This window comes from Manduca sexta, chromosome 26 (assembly GCF_014839805.1).
Source record: "Manduca sexta isolate Smith_Timp_Sample1 chromosome 26, JHU_Msex_v1.0, whole genome shotgun sequence".
NCBI classification, from domain to species: domain Eukaryota; kingdom Metazoa; phylum Arthropoda; class Insecta; order Lepidoptera; family Sphingidae; genus Manduca; species Manduca sexta.
Window position 1 is genome coordinate 7,727,491 of NC_051140.1, and position 18,383 is coordinate 7,745,873.

Here is an 18,383-nt window from a genome sequence, read left to right on the forward strand (position 1 = left end):
AATTTTATCTCTTACTGAGTACTTGTAATCCAATTTTATCTGGTATTCAACTAGAATTGCCTTGCCGTATAGGCTTTATTTTGATACGTTCCGTTGATTGTGTGGGTTCTATGATGTCATATTAGCGGGTCCGTCTCGGTAAATATCAAATCATTATCAATATCTACTGCCAGAGGCTTGTAAGTAGATACTGAGGTATCAGGCAAGTGATATTGAACTTCCACAATAAATAAGAAGACACAAAATCTGGAAAGAAAATTGCTAATAATATTTTTTTCATGAAAATGCGTCTCAAGGCCGCGTGATCTATGCGGTATTTTAGTTGTAAATATTTTATGACGTAAATGTTTCATCATGTTGTGAAGTGCTGAACCTGCTTTTTGTTTTAGTCAATATACACATGCAAAAGGCTTTCCATGCCACAACAGAATAATATTTTCATATTAACAGCGTGCGTCCTTCTGCACCATGATGTGAAAACTTCAAAGCATCATATGTAACAATTAATTTAAGTATTGTTGTAATAGTATTGAGATATTTTATTGGAAAATTTACCTTTCATATCAAGAATACTGTCGTTCGATTTTAATTTATTACATACAAAATCAAGTATGTAATTTTTATATACCTAATTCAGAAACAGTGAGTTTATAACACGTAGTAATATCTCTTATCTTTGTGCACACAAGTGACTCAGAATGCAAATTCACTAGTCTTATTGGCGTAATCTTGTATTGTTCTACACTGAGATGTTTAATTGTGTCCCGTGAAATATTGCGACGCTACGAAGATAACTTCGACTTCGTCGTCTAAACAGCTCCCATCCTTGTTAATATTAGAAGCGAGTTGTTTATCCTTGATTTTGAACTCAGTAACACGCATGCTGCGTTCGAATTTATGCTAATAAAGCTGCTAATCTCAGATACTACTAAACAGATTCAGTATTTTTTTTCACTTATTGAAAACTATATTACTTAGGCTACTTTTTATCTCGATAAAATATTTATCCCCGAAATAAATTATAAGATTAATAAGTTTGAAGTCACAGAGACGTATGTAGACGCATTTGATATTTGGTCCTAAAAAGAAATAAATAAATAAGCAGCTTAAACATGATTATCTTGGTACTGTGATTTTGTATGATCTGTCATATTTGATATATTTTCTACCTCAAAATGTTTATGTCTGAGATATTACCTATTAAAATTAAGCTATTTTTCAGATTTTAATGTCTAACATTCGCGTAAACATACGAAATCATTATATAACCTATGTATATAAATTTCACATCACAAAACCATTAAGAAGCAATGTGATAGTGGGAGAATAAATACTAAAAGATTATTATAGATAACAGCGTAGTAGAAAGATTGCATAGTATGTCTATTTCAAAAATTTCAACCCTATTTAAATGCAGACAGTAATGCTGGCCGTTCATGAAATTCACTATTTACATTATACAAATAAACCTCTGTAAAGTTAGTCTGATACCACAATTGCTTGTAATAATATATTACTGTTTGACCGCGAACGGCGCGTACCAAAATTAAGATTTTCTGGATATGAATCAAAGAAAAAACAAAACCAACAAATTTAAGCAATAACAAATTTGAACTTTAATTATATTATAATGAAAATAACTTTTCATAACTATTTAAATCGTTTATATTAACCTCATTACAATCATGGCAGGACTAAAGCACTTCCCGCCCTGTGGACTGGGGGCATTTGGAGAATTTCACCACGATATCCCCTGCCTGTCGTAAGAGGCAACTAATGGGGGGCCATCGGGGGGTCGCCGGCAGGCAGCAGGGGGCTGTCCGCCTCTGGTGTAGGTTGTGCATATCTAGCACATTGTGTTGACCCCCGGGATGGACGGCAGTGTGTAGTTGGCCTCATGCCGCCGTAGACTCCGAGGGCGTCCTTCGGTGCGCGGGGGTTTCTGAGCCCCACCCCCACAGGAGACGGGCCGCAAGGCGGCACCGCACAGGGCCGGCTGCGGACGAAGATTTAGACACTTCCGTCGGAGGAAGCCCGCAGCCGTCCCTAATGCGCCGAAGAGGGCCACCGCGGAGTTTTCGCCGGTTGGCCGTGCGTAGGTTAGTTGTACATAGGGTTAGAGATTCGACCCGGCGGTCGCCCGAAGGGCAAGATCAAATCCGGGTGGCTCAACGCCGGGCCGTAAGGCACGGTGACCCCAACATAACCGCTCAGTCGCCCCCCACGAATGCTGGGCGGTAGTAATAAGGGACATTCTCCGCGAAACCAAAAAAAAAGGACTAAAACACTTCGGAGTTCATGAGTAAAGTCTTTTATGTGCTCTGAAAGATCATTTGGTCAAAATATTTCATAAGTTTTAACTTAGGTTAGGTTCAAGAGCATTTATTCTCATAACAGGTATAATACATTTCATTTATAATGAGATACATAAATATATAACTTAAAGTAAGAATATTAATTAGTCTCTGTTAATCTTCGCGATAATATTTAGCTTAAGCATATTTTAAATATTTCACGATCTTTTATACTTTAACTAGTGCTTTCAATAAAATAAAAAATCATAAAGCTCTCCAATCGATTCAATACAAAACGTTTTTATTTCTATGCCACATCTAGTTATCCTTATTCCAATGTGCTCAAAATACAAGAGATCTGTATGCATTGGGTATCGGAGGCCATTTGACTTGGACGCGACAGATCTCCTCATATATTACGCTGACACCCGATAGATCATATGCTTTAGGTCGATATTATTTGTGACCTACCGTGGCCTTTAGAACAATCTTATCTTTAGAACCTCTATGCGGAGGAATTATTTATGGCGGAAATTTTTAGACAATATAATATACAAAACGAGCAAACCGCTCGACTGGTAAGAAGCAACACGAACACTCATAAATAGTAGTAACACAACCTGAACATTTGATTACAAAGTTACGTTACGTAACACTTCGTTCGTCCACCATAAGAAATTACTCGTTAAGTCTCAAAATTCCATGTATTTACACAATATCCTTCAAGAGTGGTGGCACAAGTAGAAGCAGAAATAGATATTATGATGGTTCCTATCTAGGTGTACGCGTACGAGTGACTAAGCTCCTACTATCCTATTATCATACATTTCGGCAATTTCCGGAAGAACTACAAATTCTCAGATGAATTATGTAATAACGATGGTAAATATAATTTAATTCACAAACTAATAATATTAAAACAACATGGCAGAAATTGTTCAAATATTTTCGCTTTCTAAGCTTCTACGAAAGTTTATATTTCTGCGATTACGAGCGGGCGCTTGTATATCGAAAAACACTTGAAAGGCGGAAATTTAAACAACTAACTTGTTCACGTGACTGCGAGGATTTTAAGTGCTCTCAAGTTCTGTAAGATATAGTTATCTCATACAATTTATGTTAACATTGTTATGCTAATAGGACTAATACGATTGATGCCATACATCAATCATTCAATCAGCCTCTCTCCGTCCACTGCTGAACGTAGACCTTTCCAAGTGAGGACCATCCATCCCGGTCTTGAGCAGCCCGCATCCATCTACTACCCGCCTTTTCAAATTGTCGCTCCATGCTCGACATGAAAACATAGAATTCACATGTATACTTCTCAAATCACAAGTCGGGGAAAAATAGTTCTCGAAACATGAGTCTCGTTGCTACTACGCAAATGAACTATCGTAATTCATACTATTGCCTCGGGGTCCATTTCCGAGCGGAATCAGGCCCAGATGTGTCTCCGTTTTTAACCACTGGGTATTTCCCGTAGTGTACGTTGGACGGCTTAGGCTGAATACGGTCATATCTTTTATAAGAGTCAAGATCACGTCTTGTCTGATAGTTAATGCTGTGATATCCATAAACACCATCCAAAACCTTGAACTAGGTACTTAATTTTGCATGGCACTGAATTTGCTCAGATATTACGGGCCAGTTTCACATCTTCTAAGTAAATGCTACTCGTCACAAAAATGTATAAGCCGACCAAATACAAAAGTCACATTTTAATCTATGCATCCAAATACATGATGATGAAATGAGCACTATCTGCCATAGTTTTTTTATTAATATAACTGACAAATAAAATTTAATCGAAACTTATGAAACAGACCCTAAATATTGATTTTATCCAGAAAATAACAAACATCAATAAAGTGCATTCAATATGTTGTCATTTTCACAAACCTACGTTTCATCTTATATATCGCAATAAAACCTTTTTCGCGTCAAAATATATTGGAAAATGTACGAATGATATCGAGAAAATATCCGATATCAGTTTCTATTCGATTGCAAAGCTTCGTATGAGATGATTATAAACTATTGACAGATTGGTAAGTGAACAGAGTATAAGCAATGCATATAAAATGCAGACATAACCTACAAGTTGGATGTTGGCTGCGTTTGGATCCAACTATTGGAGGTTGATTGGTTCTGTAACTTATCTCTATGTCTATTAACATTAATAATATTTGCTTTTTGTTGTAATATGTACTTCTATTGTATCATATGAGTAGATAATATCAATCAAGTAATCGTTTTATCGTTAGCAAGTCAAACAATCCAATATTCTGATGGGTTACATTGCATTAAATGATTTTAAAATTGTTATAATCATAACAGAAATTTTAAAACGTCTAGTGTTGCTTGTGTTAATAATTGCCCCATGATTTCCTTTTGCAGAAGAAACAAGATTTTGCATTATACGTTTAACACCTACTGCACCACATTTTGAATCACTTTACATTTGATTACCATCCATCCCTAATCCCTATAAAGGTGGATTTTCTATGTACCATTACTATAGTAAATAGAAAAATCACCTTTATAATTTCTAACGTTTAACATCAACAATGTGCTCAATTGAATGAACTCGTTTCGTTCAACGTTTGTGCCGATACAGTTTTATTCGTTGCGCAACATTGCATTGTTGCAAATTTAAATTTACTACTACTTTTAAGTGCACTGTTGAGTTCTAATAGAAACAGGGTGAAAAATTGATGCAACAATTTGTCGGGACGTTATAGGTGAGCTAGCGTACGTGAATGTTTATTGCGTCGCTTAGAAGATAAAGGACATATGTATGGAATCTTCTTTTTGTATGTATATGCTAGAAAACGGACAGGCTGGTTACCTAATGTTGGGTGATATTAAAGGGCTATGAACACCTACGATAGCAAACTAAACATATTGTAAGCAAAATCGCCTTTATAGGATGAATAGTGAGTGGTAAAGAGTAATGCAATAGCTAGCTTACACTTTAGGTCGCTTTTTGTAACACAGTGGTTATACCTCGGTCGAACCGATTCACTACCATTTAAAATTGTATTATTATGGTTATACCTTGGTAGAGCCGGTTCACTACCATTTAAAAATTTGTCGTTATTTATTATTTTATCATATCCTAACTATTTAGACTATTGGCGAAGAATTCATGGATCAATGTACCAATGAATTATGAGTAAGTAATGAAAAGTATTAGGTAACACTGGAATAAACTGTTTACACACTCGTATTTATGGCTGTGCGTCTGTACTCGACAAATACCCAAATCAGGAATAATAATGCGTTAGCGACTTTCGACTTTATAGTTTGTTCTTTGGTTCAGGCGTTAAACAAAGTGGTTGTAAGTGTCCGTTGGAACTTAATACAATGTATATTAATTTATTCGTAAGTGTTCGAACGAAGTATTATTCTATCGCTTACGTATTTAACATAAAATTTTACAGTGAAATTTAAAATAAATGGATTTTACAGCTTTATTCTTTCACTGCTATCATAATGATGCTCTGCCTCCCATGTGCTTTGATAAGTCGGTTAAAATAGCACTGAGGTGATGTTATTATTAAAGTTTATTTTCCTATGGCAAGAATAGCGCCTAGTAGCACTCATTATGGTGTTAATCAAAATGCACCGTAGATATGGCCTCGATTTATCACAACATCTTTACAGCTTGACCTGCTTCCGAAGTGCTGTTTCGGCTTTTCAATTTGACGTTGCCAGTTCAAGAATCTAATTCCATATTTAACCACAATGGCCAAGATTTTTGTTTTCCTGACCAAGCTACACAAGATATTGATATGTCGAATTGTTTTATAGAAACATAACCTTGACACACAATTAAGACAGACGGACACCAGATCTTACAAGTGTTTTGTTTTTCCTTAATGAGTCGCGAAATCTTGTAAAGATCTACAGATAAGAAGTGACAGCTGAGTGGAAGGGTCCTAGCTTAGTAGATAAGGATATTCTTTCTTATATCTCGGTTAAATATCACGAAATTCAGGCTAAGATTTATTAGAAGTAATTAACTTTGCCCAGTTTTTCTGTTGCAATGTTCGTGTTTTTTGTTAAGGGAAAATAAAATCTTATCAATTTGATTTCTTAGTGGATGGTTTAGTTCTTTGAATATTTACTACGAAAGCAATTTTAGAGTTTTTATACAAAGTAAAAGTATAGAGAAATTATGAATAGGCACTAATATGAGATGCAGAATTTTTTGTTAGTTTGAATGCACTTATCTCTAATACCCACTAATACTTTGGTTTTAAAAATTTCTTATTCCATAATAAAGCCGTTAAAAAGCTGCATAATATCCGAGTGCTATATACATTTCATCCCAGAACCATGAACAGAAACTTCTTACAAAAAAAAATGTATAAAATATGTACCTAGTCTATAAAATTATTTTAGGAACACTACACGTCCCAGTCTGTCAGTCTGCACTAGGCCTTTATTTTGGTTTTGCGGAGAAAGAAATAAAGTGTCTTATGACTACCGCCCAGCCGAGGGGGACGTCTGAGCGATCATGTTGGGTTCACCGTACTTGGGTACCCAACATTGAATACCTGGAAAGACGGTAAACATCGGGCGACCATCGCGTCGGGCCGAGTCGCTAACTCTATATACACCTTCCACCTTGATGGCCATCTTCGACCCATTAGGGACAGCTGCGGGTTACCTTCGACGGAAGTGTCTCAGTTGTCGTCCGCAACCGCTCCTGCGCGAGGTCCTCTAAAGCGGCCCGCCCCTGTTGTGGTGGGAGCTCAGAAGTACCCACGCATTAAGGAGACATTCGGAATCAATGGCAGCATAAGGCATATCTTCGACACTGCCGTCCATCCCGAGGGTCACAACAGTATTTGAAACAAATAAAATTAATGTCATCTAATGGCAGACGGCCTACTGACCCGTGTGATCCGCACTAGGTTTGCGTGATGGATCTAATACCCCCTGTCAGTAAAGCCAGTTTCCAGCACACGGACCGTATATAATACAGGGTTGCTATTATGGGCACTTAGAATATAATCTCGTATAGATAAATCAATTAACACTAATCAATTTCATAGCACCATGTTTACGCTGTGAAACTTGTAAAACCTACGACCGGCCGCAAGAAAAAAGTGAACTTTAACGGTGGCCCGATATTGGAAAGTGGCAATTAAATATGATACAATTGACTCACGCACTGTCATCACTATGCTCAAAAAAGCTAATCAAACCAGGATGCATTTGCCATTTACATGGTCACATGCCGTGGCGTCGTCGGTTATTTATAAAAAAACAATTACAATATTATTTTTAAAAGTTCTAAAAAATCTTTAAATATTTACATCGGACGTAAGTTCGAGTTGAGTTTTATAACAATCCAAATTTCATTGTTTTGAAAAGGAAAAGTCTAAATCGATTTCGTTCGAGTTTGGCCTCACAACAGTCGAGGGGTACTTGACACGGTTTCGTAGAAGCCACCGGTTTAAGAACCCGAGATAGATACTCAAACCGATTTAGATCTCTGTTTGGTAGAATAAACACACTAGTCATACATATTCCTGATTCCACATTAGGATTTCCTTTTGTTTGAGTTTCAAAACAAAGGAGTGCTACCATTATTGTAAATGAAGTGGACATTTTGTTTTGTTACGAAGTTGTGCCACGCCGCGCTGATCACTAATCGAAATATATTATTTAACTTAATAAACAAAAGGAAAATAGATGAATTGGTGACCGCAATAATTATTATATCCGTGAGACCAATGGGCCTAAAATTAAGAATTAAAACTGGGAAGGGATTGATTTCAGTACGCGTACAAATGTAAAAAACAGCTTGACCGAAGATGAGATAATACTCCAACATAATTTTTATGTCAGTGCTTGATTTTCTTTATCTATAAGACTATTACACATATATACTACTCGTGCAAATGCATTGCTAGTAAAACCGTTTAAGCACTCAAGTAGGTCCAATGATAGATAGCAAGGCGATTTCAAAATCAGGTACATATTAAAATTGAACTATTTTTCGGATTTTATCGCGGTTTTTATATTTTAGTTTTCTCCCGACGTTTCGAAGACATTTGTTGTTCATCCGTAAAATCAAATTGATTTTGAAATATAAAAACCGCGATAAAATCCGAAAAATCGTTTAATTTTAATGTCTGACATTCGCATAAACATAAGAAATCATTATCAGGTACATATTGCAAGGGCTGTCAAGTCAGGTGTGTTTTTCTAGAACATACTTTGACTTGCATTTTCGTGAATCGAATCCAAAACGTTAGGATTTACAACATACAGCTGCTAGATTAATTATGTGACATACTAATTAAGTTTTAAAACTATTATTTTTAGTTTTTAATGACAATAATGTCAATATGGATCACGCGACTTAAAACAAAGACTCATTCATATTCTATTTTTAATCCGCCATAACTAATCAGTTACACCAGGTCTTATTTCACAAGGCAAATTGTTACGCATGTGACCACTTTGAACGTGTCCATATGTTTTTGATTTACGATAAACAAATTATGTCATATGGTTATACCGCAAGAATTCAAACAGCTAACTCCAAAACATCGTGATTTTTATTATTTTATTTGCAACGCCACAGAGTATGATGATTCAGTATGACAACTTGGAGCGAACGACGCCTCTTGGACCGCAGCCAACGAAAATAAGACGCGATGTGTAAAGTTGTGAGGGCTCCTAGTAAAATATCAGCTCTTAAGACTAATACACAAGTCGAAATATAATTCTCTTTATCCTCGAGCCAAAGCTGAAGTTGTTTTAATGTGGAGCAAAAGATTTAAAGCTAGACTTTGTTTTATAGTTATGCGTCTGTTAGTTAGTTGCAAGCATTCTGCTTCCCTATTAAGTGTCATGAATTTGACCATAAATCGAAATCACGAAACGAACAAAAACTCGCAAGACTAGCCGTTGCTAGACGTCACATAGAAGTTGAATACAAACTAATATTATGATGAGTACCTAGTATTTGTTAACGCTTGCAAGCCAAGGTGATATAACTGACTTCTGCTAACGAAGTTTATTTAAATTTGCTTGTCTTAAATCAGGTTCATTTTGGGTTAAATCAAAAACATTACTGGAAAGATTGAAGACAAAAATAATCGTGCACCTGTTGAATATTTGCAAATACATATTTTCATGTCTATGTAGGTATAAACTTAATATAATATTGCACGTGTGACAGAGAGCATTAAATTGAATTTTGCCCGAATACTCTACACCCCAATGTTTTCGAGAATTTTATTTTCTAGGTGTTACTATTTGGCTGCGCCTGAGTGGAAACGTCTGTTCTTCCACGAAAATACCTAAGTCACAATACATAGCGCCATCTGCAGGACGCTAAAGCCATCTATTCATATAACAGAATAATTTTTTTTATATATCCCGCGGGAGCAAATTACTATTAAAAAGTAGTCTATATTATGTTCATTCAGGACTGTCTGTCTGTCTGTGTGCCAAATTTCATCTAAATCCATTTAGCAGTTACTTCTTAAAATAACCAAAACATTTTCACCAACATTAGAATTTATAATATTATTATGCTGTTCATTTTTTAAGTACTGTTTGTGAGTACACTGGTGCTGCTGTCGCCGCGCAGTGATTAGAGAGCGTCGCGCGCCGTCGTTTGATTGATGACTGAATGTCGCCAGTAACAAATGACAAGCGGAGAATCGAATGATCGATAGTTTCACATATGCATGGTGTTTTCGCACTATTCACTACCTATATTGTAAATTTTCATTTACGTATTTTTGCTCGTGGAATAAATAAATTGATGGACGTTTAAAAGTCTGAGCAAATTGGTTTTATTTTCCTATTAAATTTTAAAAATGCTTTTCCGATATAAAATTCCCACAATGCATCCCTATTTATATTTCAAATTTAATCAAATGTATTTAGAGATCAATGTATTAACTTTTAACAGACACGATATGTCTTAATTTCTCAATTTATGATTCCGTAATCAAGATTAGTTATTATGTATTATACTGTATTTAAAATGAACACAGGCTATTCAGATTTTTAAGTCTAATTTATAGGGATTAACAATTACTGGCAATAATTGTACGCAATTATTGCAACCCATCCAAACATGCGTGATGGCAAGGCAATTCTCGCTGGCGTTACACATACAAGTCTTGAAAGATATTCAAAAAAAGAATATTGTTAGAAATCATTCCGATTATTGAAAGCAACAATTTTTCCATCTAAATAACGCTTTATAGTTTTCAGTTTAAAACTTTATGCAAAGGCAATAATTTAAAAATAAATATTATTTTAAAAATTGAGGTTTGGATGAAGCTTATAAAAGACGCAGACTCTTCAATTTAATTCAGTATGAAATTATTTGCTGCTATAGAGTTTTATAGCTATCGTTGATAAAATATTGCAACGAAAATTGTAAATACCAATTATTTTAAAAAGAAATTGCGGTCTATTAAAATGAAAAGTATATTTTTATATTGAATGCTTGCAAAATAATTTTAGACTATCTAGTTTTATATAAAAAATATTCGCTTAAAATATTGTTATTATAAACGATGTTTAAGTTAATAAGCTAATGGTCTATTATTTTTATTATTTTATTGGTTTACATGACGCGACGAAATTGCTGTTCGCCTGATGGTACGCATACAACCGCCCATAAACAGTAAAACAGCCGTCCAACACCTTGAATTTTAAAGTATTGTTTGGTATTCTATTACCAAGCCTGTCACAAATTTTCAGTGTGAATTAGGTAGTATCATATAAGTCTACCAAACCGCATTAGGTCAGCGTGGTGGACTAAGGCTTAATCTCTCTCAGTAGTAGAGCAGGCCCATGCCCAACAGTGGGACAGTATTAATACAGGGTTGATATTATTATTATTTTTATATAATTATTTTTTTTTATTAGTAAATTCAGTTTTTATTGTTATCAGTGACCTTAGTTATTAATACCACAAACTATTTCATTATAAGTACAAACAGAACTTAATTTATTCGTGAATTCTTTATACTGGTAGATGTGCTACTTCATACATAACTAGCTTTTGCATGCGGCTTCGCCTGCGTGTAAAAGTTTTTCCGGGATAAATATTTTCCTAGATTAAAAAGTAGCATATATCTTCAGGAAGTAATGTAGCTGCCTATTATTGAAGATCGGTTGAGTAGTTCCCGAGATTAGCCTATTCAAACCAACCAAACTCTATATTATAATATATTAATATAGAATTATGTTTGTATTTGATACACTATAATTCAATAACGAATAAGTCTACAGCTTGAAATAAGACATAAAGGAAATTACACAGGAATTGCCATCTCTGTGATATTGCAGACAAGATGAAAAATTAACAAAATATTTCTGAGATTAAGGGTTTGATATATTTTACTAGAATTCATTTGACTATATGTCACTTTGTTCATGTGTAGAATTAAACATCAGTGTCTGAGGGAATGGTGGTAGGTCTTTCGTATGCGAAGGTCCGTCTAAGTAGAAAATACCGTATTGTATATTTCTACTGCTAAGCAGAATGTTGCATGTACTGTAGGCATTGTTGTGATCTTATTTGAAGGATGTAGCCTACATAATTATAGAGACCGTCTGGTTTTCGTAGTTGTAAATCGGTATGACAGTAATGCTTAGGTCTCGGGTTCGATCCCGGATCGGGCAGTTAGTTATATTACGTTTTTCTATCCGATATGATATATGCGAATTGCATGCCAGGAAGTCCGGAATATGGGTCACCATATAATCTATCAAGACTCGCATCACATCATGGGACGGAATAAGTACGGCGAGAAAACGGTGCATCAGTTGTGTCTACTCCTTCAGGGATAGAAGGCATGTATGTGTGCGTATGTAATAGCAGAGCTATGCTGACAAATTATAATGCCTTATTTTGATGAGTTAATTATAGATAGTAATAATCACACGCAATTTCTTAAAAAAATATTCCGTCTGAGCATCCGCAATGGCGAGATAATTGTTGCCCGCGTTGATGTGTACGAGTCTTTCAACAGACTGTTAGCGACACGACGACTTCGCGGCCGCCGTGACACTGAGGCCCGTCGACGACGCTGCCTAAGGAACGACGTTACGGGACGGCGGACGCAGCGGGACTGAAGCCCGCGCGCCGCACGCTCAGCGAGCGACCCGTCAACGCCGCATCCAGAGGAGCAACGTCGCGGGACGGCGGTCGCCGCGCGACTGAGGCGCGCACTGCACGCGCTCGACGAGGACCCGGCGCCGGCGCATCATGGAACGACGCCCCGCCCACCAGAACCCTACGGCCAATCAGAGCGACGGACGCGCCAACGAGGGAAAAACGGCGGGCCAATGACCGAAAAGTGCGTAGGAGGCACACCCGTGCGTTATAGTGCCTCCTAAACTAGTATGTAAGTCGGGATATTGTATGCGTAGTTTGTAGTTCGAGGCAGAATAAGAAAATTGGTACGAGATAAGCAGATTCGAAATAAACCAGTGAACAAATCCGTGGAAGTTTCAATACAGTCCCCAACATTTCCTGGTCCTTCGAGTGCCGGATTTGTTTGTGGTTGACTCGCGTTCGCGAATAGTAGGAAGGCAAACCGAACGTGCCTAGCGTACGCGTGTTACCGTCGCGAATCTTTGTGCACAGCGATATTGTGCGCAGCGCGAATCTCGTGCCCGGGGCACTGAGCGAAAGTGCAGTGATTGTGCATAACGTGACTGGAGTGAGTGAGCTCTGTGAAGTGTAGTGTGAGCCTAGTTTGTCTTTATCGCACGCTCTGCGATACGGTTACGTCCAACACCGCTGTCTACCGAACGCGATGGTGGTGACGAGAAGCCAGGGCGACGCAGCCGACGTAGAGGAACAGAGGCGATCCCGTGAACGGCAAGAGTCTGACCGCCGTCGGGAGGAAAGACAAATAAGTCTAGAGAGACTAAGGCGCATATCACAAGAGCCGCCTGCCTCACCTCAGACCGAGCAAGCCACGTCAGTGGAATAATGTGTACGCCTTCGACGTCTACGGCGCGCATTATGTCGGAAACGGTGACAAAGGTGACGGCAAAGGATCAGCCACGTGTAAGATCGCCCGCACAGTCCGTTCGATCTACCGCCAGCGTAACAACAAGGTTGCGTTTGGCCGAACTGGAGGCTGCAGAAAAGATGGCAGCTATCAAGAGAAAAGAGCTCGAATTGGAGGCCGAGCTTGTAAAGAAGAAACTCGCTTTGGACGTGTCCGCCATTCAAGACGACGCAGAAAGCGTGCAAGGCGAACAACCCGAAGTAGATGTCAATGAATGGCTAAGGAAGAATCCACTTAGCTCTCGAGGAGACCGGTGAGTCAAGGGAGGAGCCGAGAACGCTGCGCTTCGACCTACCACGAGCGAGATCACCGACGCCTCCGAGAGCCCCGAGCGACATGGAGAAATTGGCAGTCGCACTCGAAAGAATGGCGAGACCTCGGGTGAGACAAGTAGATTTACCAACATTTTCCGGCGCAGTGAACGAGTGGCTTCCTTTAAAGCCGCCATGCAAGACACTACGAAATTGTACAACGTGTCTGCCGCTGAGAACATTCAGCGACTAAGAAGCGCGCTGAAAGGAGGCGCGTGATGTCGTGGCCGCACTTTTGCATACGGCCACAGACCCGAGCACTATTATGAAGACATTGGAACAGTGCTTCGGACGGCCAGAAGTGATTATTGATCGTGCCTTGGACGAGTTAAGAAAGACGTCCAAGCCCGGCTCAACGGCGACGGAACTCAACAACTTCGCGATCAAGATTCAAAATGTTATATGTGTGTTGCGGAGTATGGATCGCCGTGAGTACCTCTATAATCCACTTTTGACTCGTGAAGTGTTAGAAAAGTTGAGCCCGCACATACGATCACGATGGTGTGATTACGCCTATGAAAATGAAGGAACGCCCTGACCCAGAGATCGTCGTATTGTCTCGCTTCCTTATGCGAGAAGCGGACAGAGCGTTGAAATATACGTACGCTCCGTCTGCGGGAACGAGCAGCGCGGCGAAAAGAGAACTCAGACCGGCCATCGCGATCAAGAGAAAGGCGAGCAACGTATACACTTGAACAAGAAGAAAAACAAGAGTGTCCGGCATGCAGCGAGGCGCATGTGTTAACGCAGTGCCCTAAGTACAAAGCACTTAGCGTCGAACAGCGATGGAACCTGATCAAAGAAAAGAAGCTGTGTTTTAAGTGTGCGAACAGTACTCATCGACGCATAACATGCAAAGCCAAGCTGTGCGGTGTGGAACAGTGTCGTCGTCCGCATCACTCATCGCTGCATCAAGCGGAAAAGAAACCGGAAAACACAGAGGTACGTGACAAGGAACAAGTATTGTCAGTGACGCCGAAAACGAACGTCGGCGCACGCACCGTGCTTCTGAAGATGTGCCCGGTCGTAGTCGCCGGTCCACGGGGGGAGGTGAGAACGCACGCTCTCCTCGACGAAGGTGCCACGGTGACATTGATGGATGAAGATCTCGCCGAGAAGATAGGTGCAGACGGCCCTACACAAGCACTGCACCTAAGCGGCGTTAACATGGCTCAAAAGGAAAAAGCCAGCAAGTTGGTGACGGTGCGAATTAGAGGTGTGACAGAAGACGAGCCACACTCAATACGAGCAAGAACAATAAAGCACCTGAAACTGCACCAACAGACCATTCCGGCAGTGCTTATGAAGTTGAAGCATTTAAGGGACCTGCCGGAAGAATTGTGCTATGAACGAGCGCGCCCAGGCATCTTATTGGGCGCGGATCATTGGGAGCACATTGTGTCGCGAGAACTGCGAGTTGGCGGCCGCAACGAACCGGCATCAAGGACGCTACTCGGCTGGGTGGTGCACGGTACGTTACCACGTAGCGTCATAACAAAGAAAGAAAACGTGCTTCATATATACGAGCGGGAGCACGACGGACTGCATAACCTCGTGGAAGATCACTTCAAAATAGAAGCGCTCGGCGTCACACCAGAACCGAGAGTGAGTGACGCAGATCGACGAGCCATCGCCACATTGAAGACGTCTATAAGGAAGATAGACTGCGGGTACGAAGTCGGCTTGCCGTGGCGACAAGACAACACCGCCATGCCGCCGAGCTACAACGCGGCACTTCGACGCCTGCGACAAATCGAGCACAAGATGGACGCCTCGCCTGAATTTGCCCGCGAATATACTGCACAGGTGAATAACCTTATAGAAAAAGGATACGCAGTGAGGTGCGACGGGTCAGAATCATCGAGCCCCGTCTGTTGGTACCTCCCTCACTTCGCGGTGCAGAACCCGAACAAGCCTGGCAAGCAGAGGTTGGTGTTCGACGCAGCGGCGACAAGTCACGGGGTGAGTCTGAACGACCACTTACTGGAAGGCCCTGACATGTTGATGTCTCTGCCCGGAATAATGTTTCGGTTCCGGGAGAGCGCTGTAGCAGTCACAGCGGACATACAAGAAATGTTCCTGCGAATCAAGATCCGTGCCGAAGATCAGTCAGCGCAGCAATTTCTGTGGCGCGGTAACGACCGAACCAACCCGCCGCAGCGATTTAAGATGACCAGCATGATCTTCGGTGCAGCGAGTTCACCATTCATGGCGCACTTCGTAAGGAATCACAACGCCAACGATGCATGCGCAGCTGTATCCCAGAGCAGCGGAGGCCATCACCAAATATCACTATATGGACGACTTGGTGGCCAGCTACGATACACCCGGAGAAGCGCACGAAGCCATAGAGGGAAACGAAGACGGTGCACGCGGCGGCGGGATTCACTCTGCGCGGTTGGAACTCGAACGACGAGGTGTGCTTGCGACGTGCCCCCCCAGAGTTGCGCTCGAATCAGCCCACGCAACTGGGGAGAACATCAACACAGCAAGATATTGGGACTGCGGTGGGACCCGGAGCGAGACGAGCTGGGATTCAGCAATGAGCCGAGTCCCGAAAGAAGTAAAACGCGCAAGTGCGCACGCCCACCAAGAGAAGCCCTCAGTACAGTCATGTCGATCTACGATCCACTGGGACTTCTCAGCGTGTACACCATTCGCGCCAAGATCATCCTTCAGAACTTATGGCGCTTAAAGATGTCGTGGGACGAACGGGTGCCAGAGGAAGACGGCAAGCTGTTCGCGACGTGGTTGTCGCAACTGTCGGCGATCGGTCAGTTGCGCATTCCCCGACATTATGGACCGACGAGCCACGAGCGACGCATCGAGCTCCACGTTATGTGCGACGCCAGCGAGCAGGCCTACGCAGCGGTGGCGTATTGGCGGATGGTCGGCCAAGAGAACGTTACACTCTTTGGTGGCCGCCAAGGCGAAGGTGGCACCGCGACGGACGCAAACGATACCCCGCCTCGAGCTGCAAGCGGCGGTAATCGGGGCGCGCCCTCGCTAACGCAGTGAAGAAGGAGCATCGCATCGTGGCGGAGAGAATATATATTGACTGACTCCACAACAGTCATCCACTGGATCCGGAACGACGAGCGACGGTACACACCCTTCGTCGCGCATCGTCTGCGGGAGATCGCCGAGCTCACCGACAAAAGTAGTGGCGATGGCTACCCACGACGCACAACGTCGCCGATGAAGCCACTCGACTTCGGGCGACGCGCGAGTGAAGACAGCCGGTGGTTCCGGGACCTGATTTCCTCCTCGAGCCCGAACAATCATGGCCCACGAGAGACGGAAGTCAGGACGACGAAGCAGAGGTCCTGCACGTCACAGAGAGCCCGGAAAGGAACGCTGGCTGCCCGACCCGACCCGCTTCTCCAAGTATGAAACATTGGTGCGAGCCACGGCGAGTCTTGGCGTTCGCGGACATCGCGCGACGCAAGACACCACACCTGGAAGTGGGACACCTGAAGCGGGCGGAGATGTGAGGACTGCAACAGGCGCAAAGGGAGAGCTTCGGGGAAGAGCTGCAACGATTGAAGTCTTCCCAGCCGGTACAAAGGACGAGTCGGCTATTCAAGCTGGACCCGGTGTTAGAAGATGGCGTGCTGCGAGTCCCGGGACGCATCGCAGCAGCCACAGTCCCGGATGACGCCAAACGACCCGTCATCTAGGACGCCCGACACCCCGTCACGAAGCTCATCGTGCTGCAGAACACTGTGCAGCAGGTCACGCAAATAGGGAGCGCGTGACCAACGACCTGCGGCAAAAAATATGGATAATACACCTGAGGCCCACCGTTGCGCACCGTGGAACGAGACTGCGCACTGTGTAAGGTGCGACGCACGAAGCCGCAGCCACCGGCCACGGGAGATCTACCCGTGCCCGCTTGGACCCGTATCATCGGCCCTTCTCCAACTGCGGAGTGGACTACTTCGGGCCGATGATAGTGAAGATCGGACGCCGGCGAGAGAAGCGTTGGGGCGCGCTGTTCACCTGTCTAACGACACGCGCCATACATCTGGAGCTCGCCGCATCCCTAACGGATTCGGCCATCATGGCGTTGCGCAGGATGGCAGCAGAAAGGATGGCCGAAAATAATGTATTCCGACAACGCCACAAACTTCAGGGCGGATGAAGAAGGCTACAGGCGGCCTACAAGGGTGGCAGCAGGCTACGCAACGTCGGGCTGCTGCATCGGATGGTGGCGCTTCATCCCTCCGGGCGCACCCAACCAGGGAGGTGCGTGGGAACGGTTGGTGCGATCAGTCAAAACCGCACTAACCGTCACCCTAAAGGAAAGAGCGCCGTCCGAAGAAACCCTACGGACGTTGTTGGCTGAAGCCGAACATTCAGTCAACTCAAGACCACTGACCCACGTGACGTCGACCCGAGGGACCCGGAGGCGCTCGCCCAATCACTTTTGGGCTCATCATCAGGGCCCACAATCGGACCCTGTAGAAGACGTCGATCGACGGGCATGGCGAGCGGCGCAGGCGTTGGCGGACAACTTCTGGCGCCGGTGGATGTGGAGTACCTACGACCCTGGTACGCGGCGAGTCAACAAGAAAGAGTTCGTCCGCTGCGCGTGGAGCGACGTGGTGCCATCGCCGACCAACAGCTGCCGAGGAACGTGTGGCGCTGGGGATCGTCCAGCGCACGTTCGAGGACCCGACGGGCCATACGAGTCGCTG

General features: G+C 42.4%; 1 protein-coding gene across 1 annotated transcript; it reads left to right on the plus strand.

Moving 5' to 3' along the window:
- Positions 1–13,948: 13,948 nt before the first annotated feature.
- Positions 13,949–17,441, plus strand: LOC119190698. Its single transcript, XM_037443116.1, has 4 exons — positions 13,949–14,111; positions 14,384–16,669; positions 16,757–17,070; positions 17,364–17,441. The coding sequence occupies exons 1-4, from the start codon at positions 13,949–13,951 to the stop codon at positions 17,439–17,441; spliced, it is 2,841 nt and encodes a 946-aa protein (XP_037299013.1).
- The last annotated feature ends 942 nt before the right edge of the window (positions 17,442–18,383 follow it).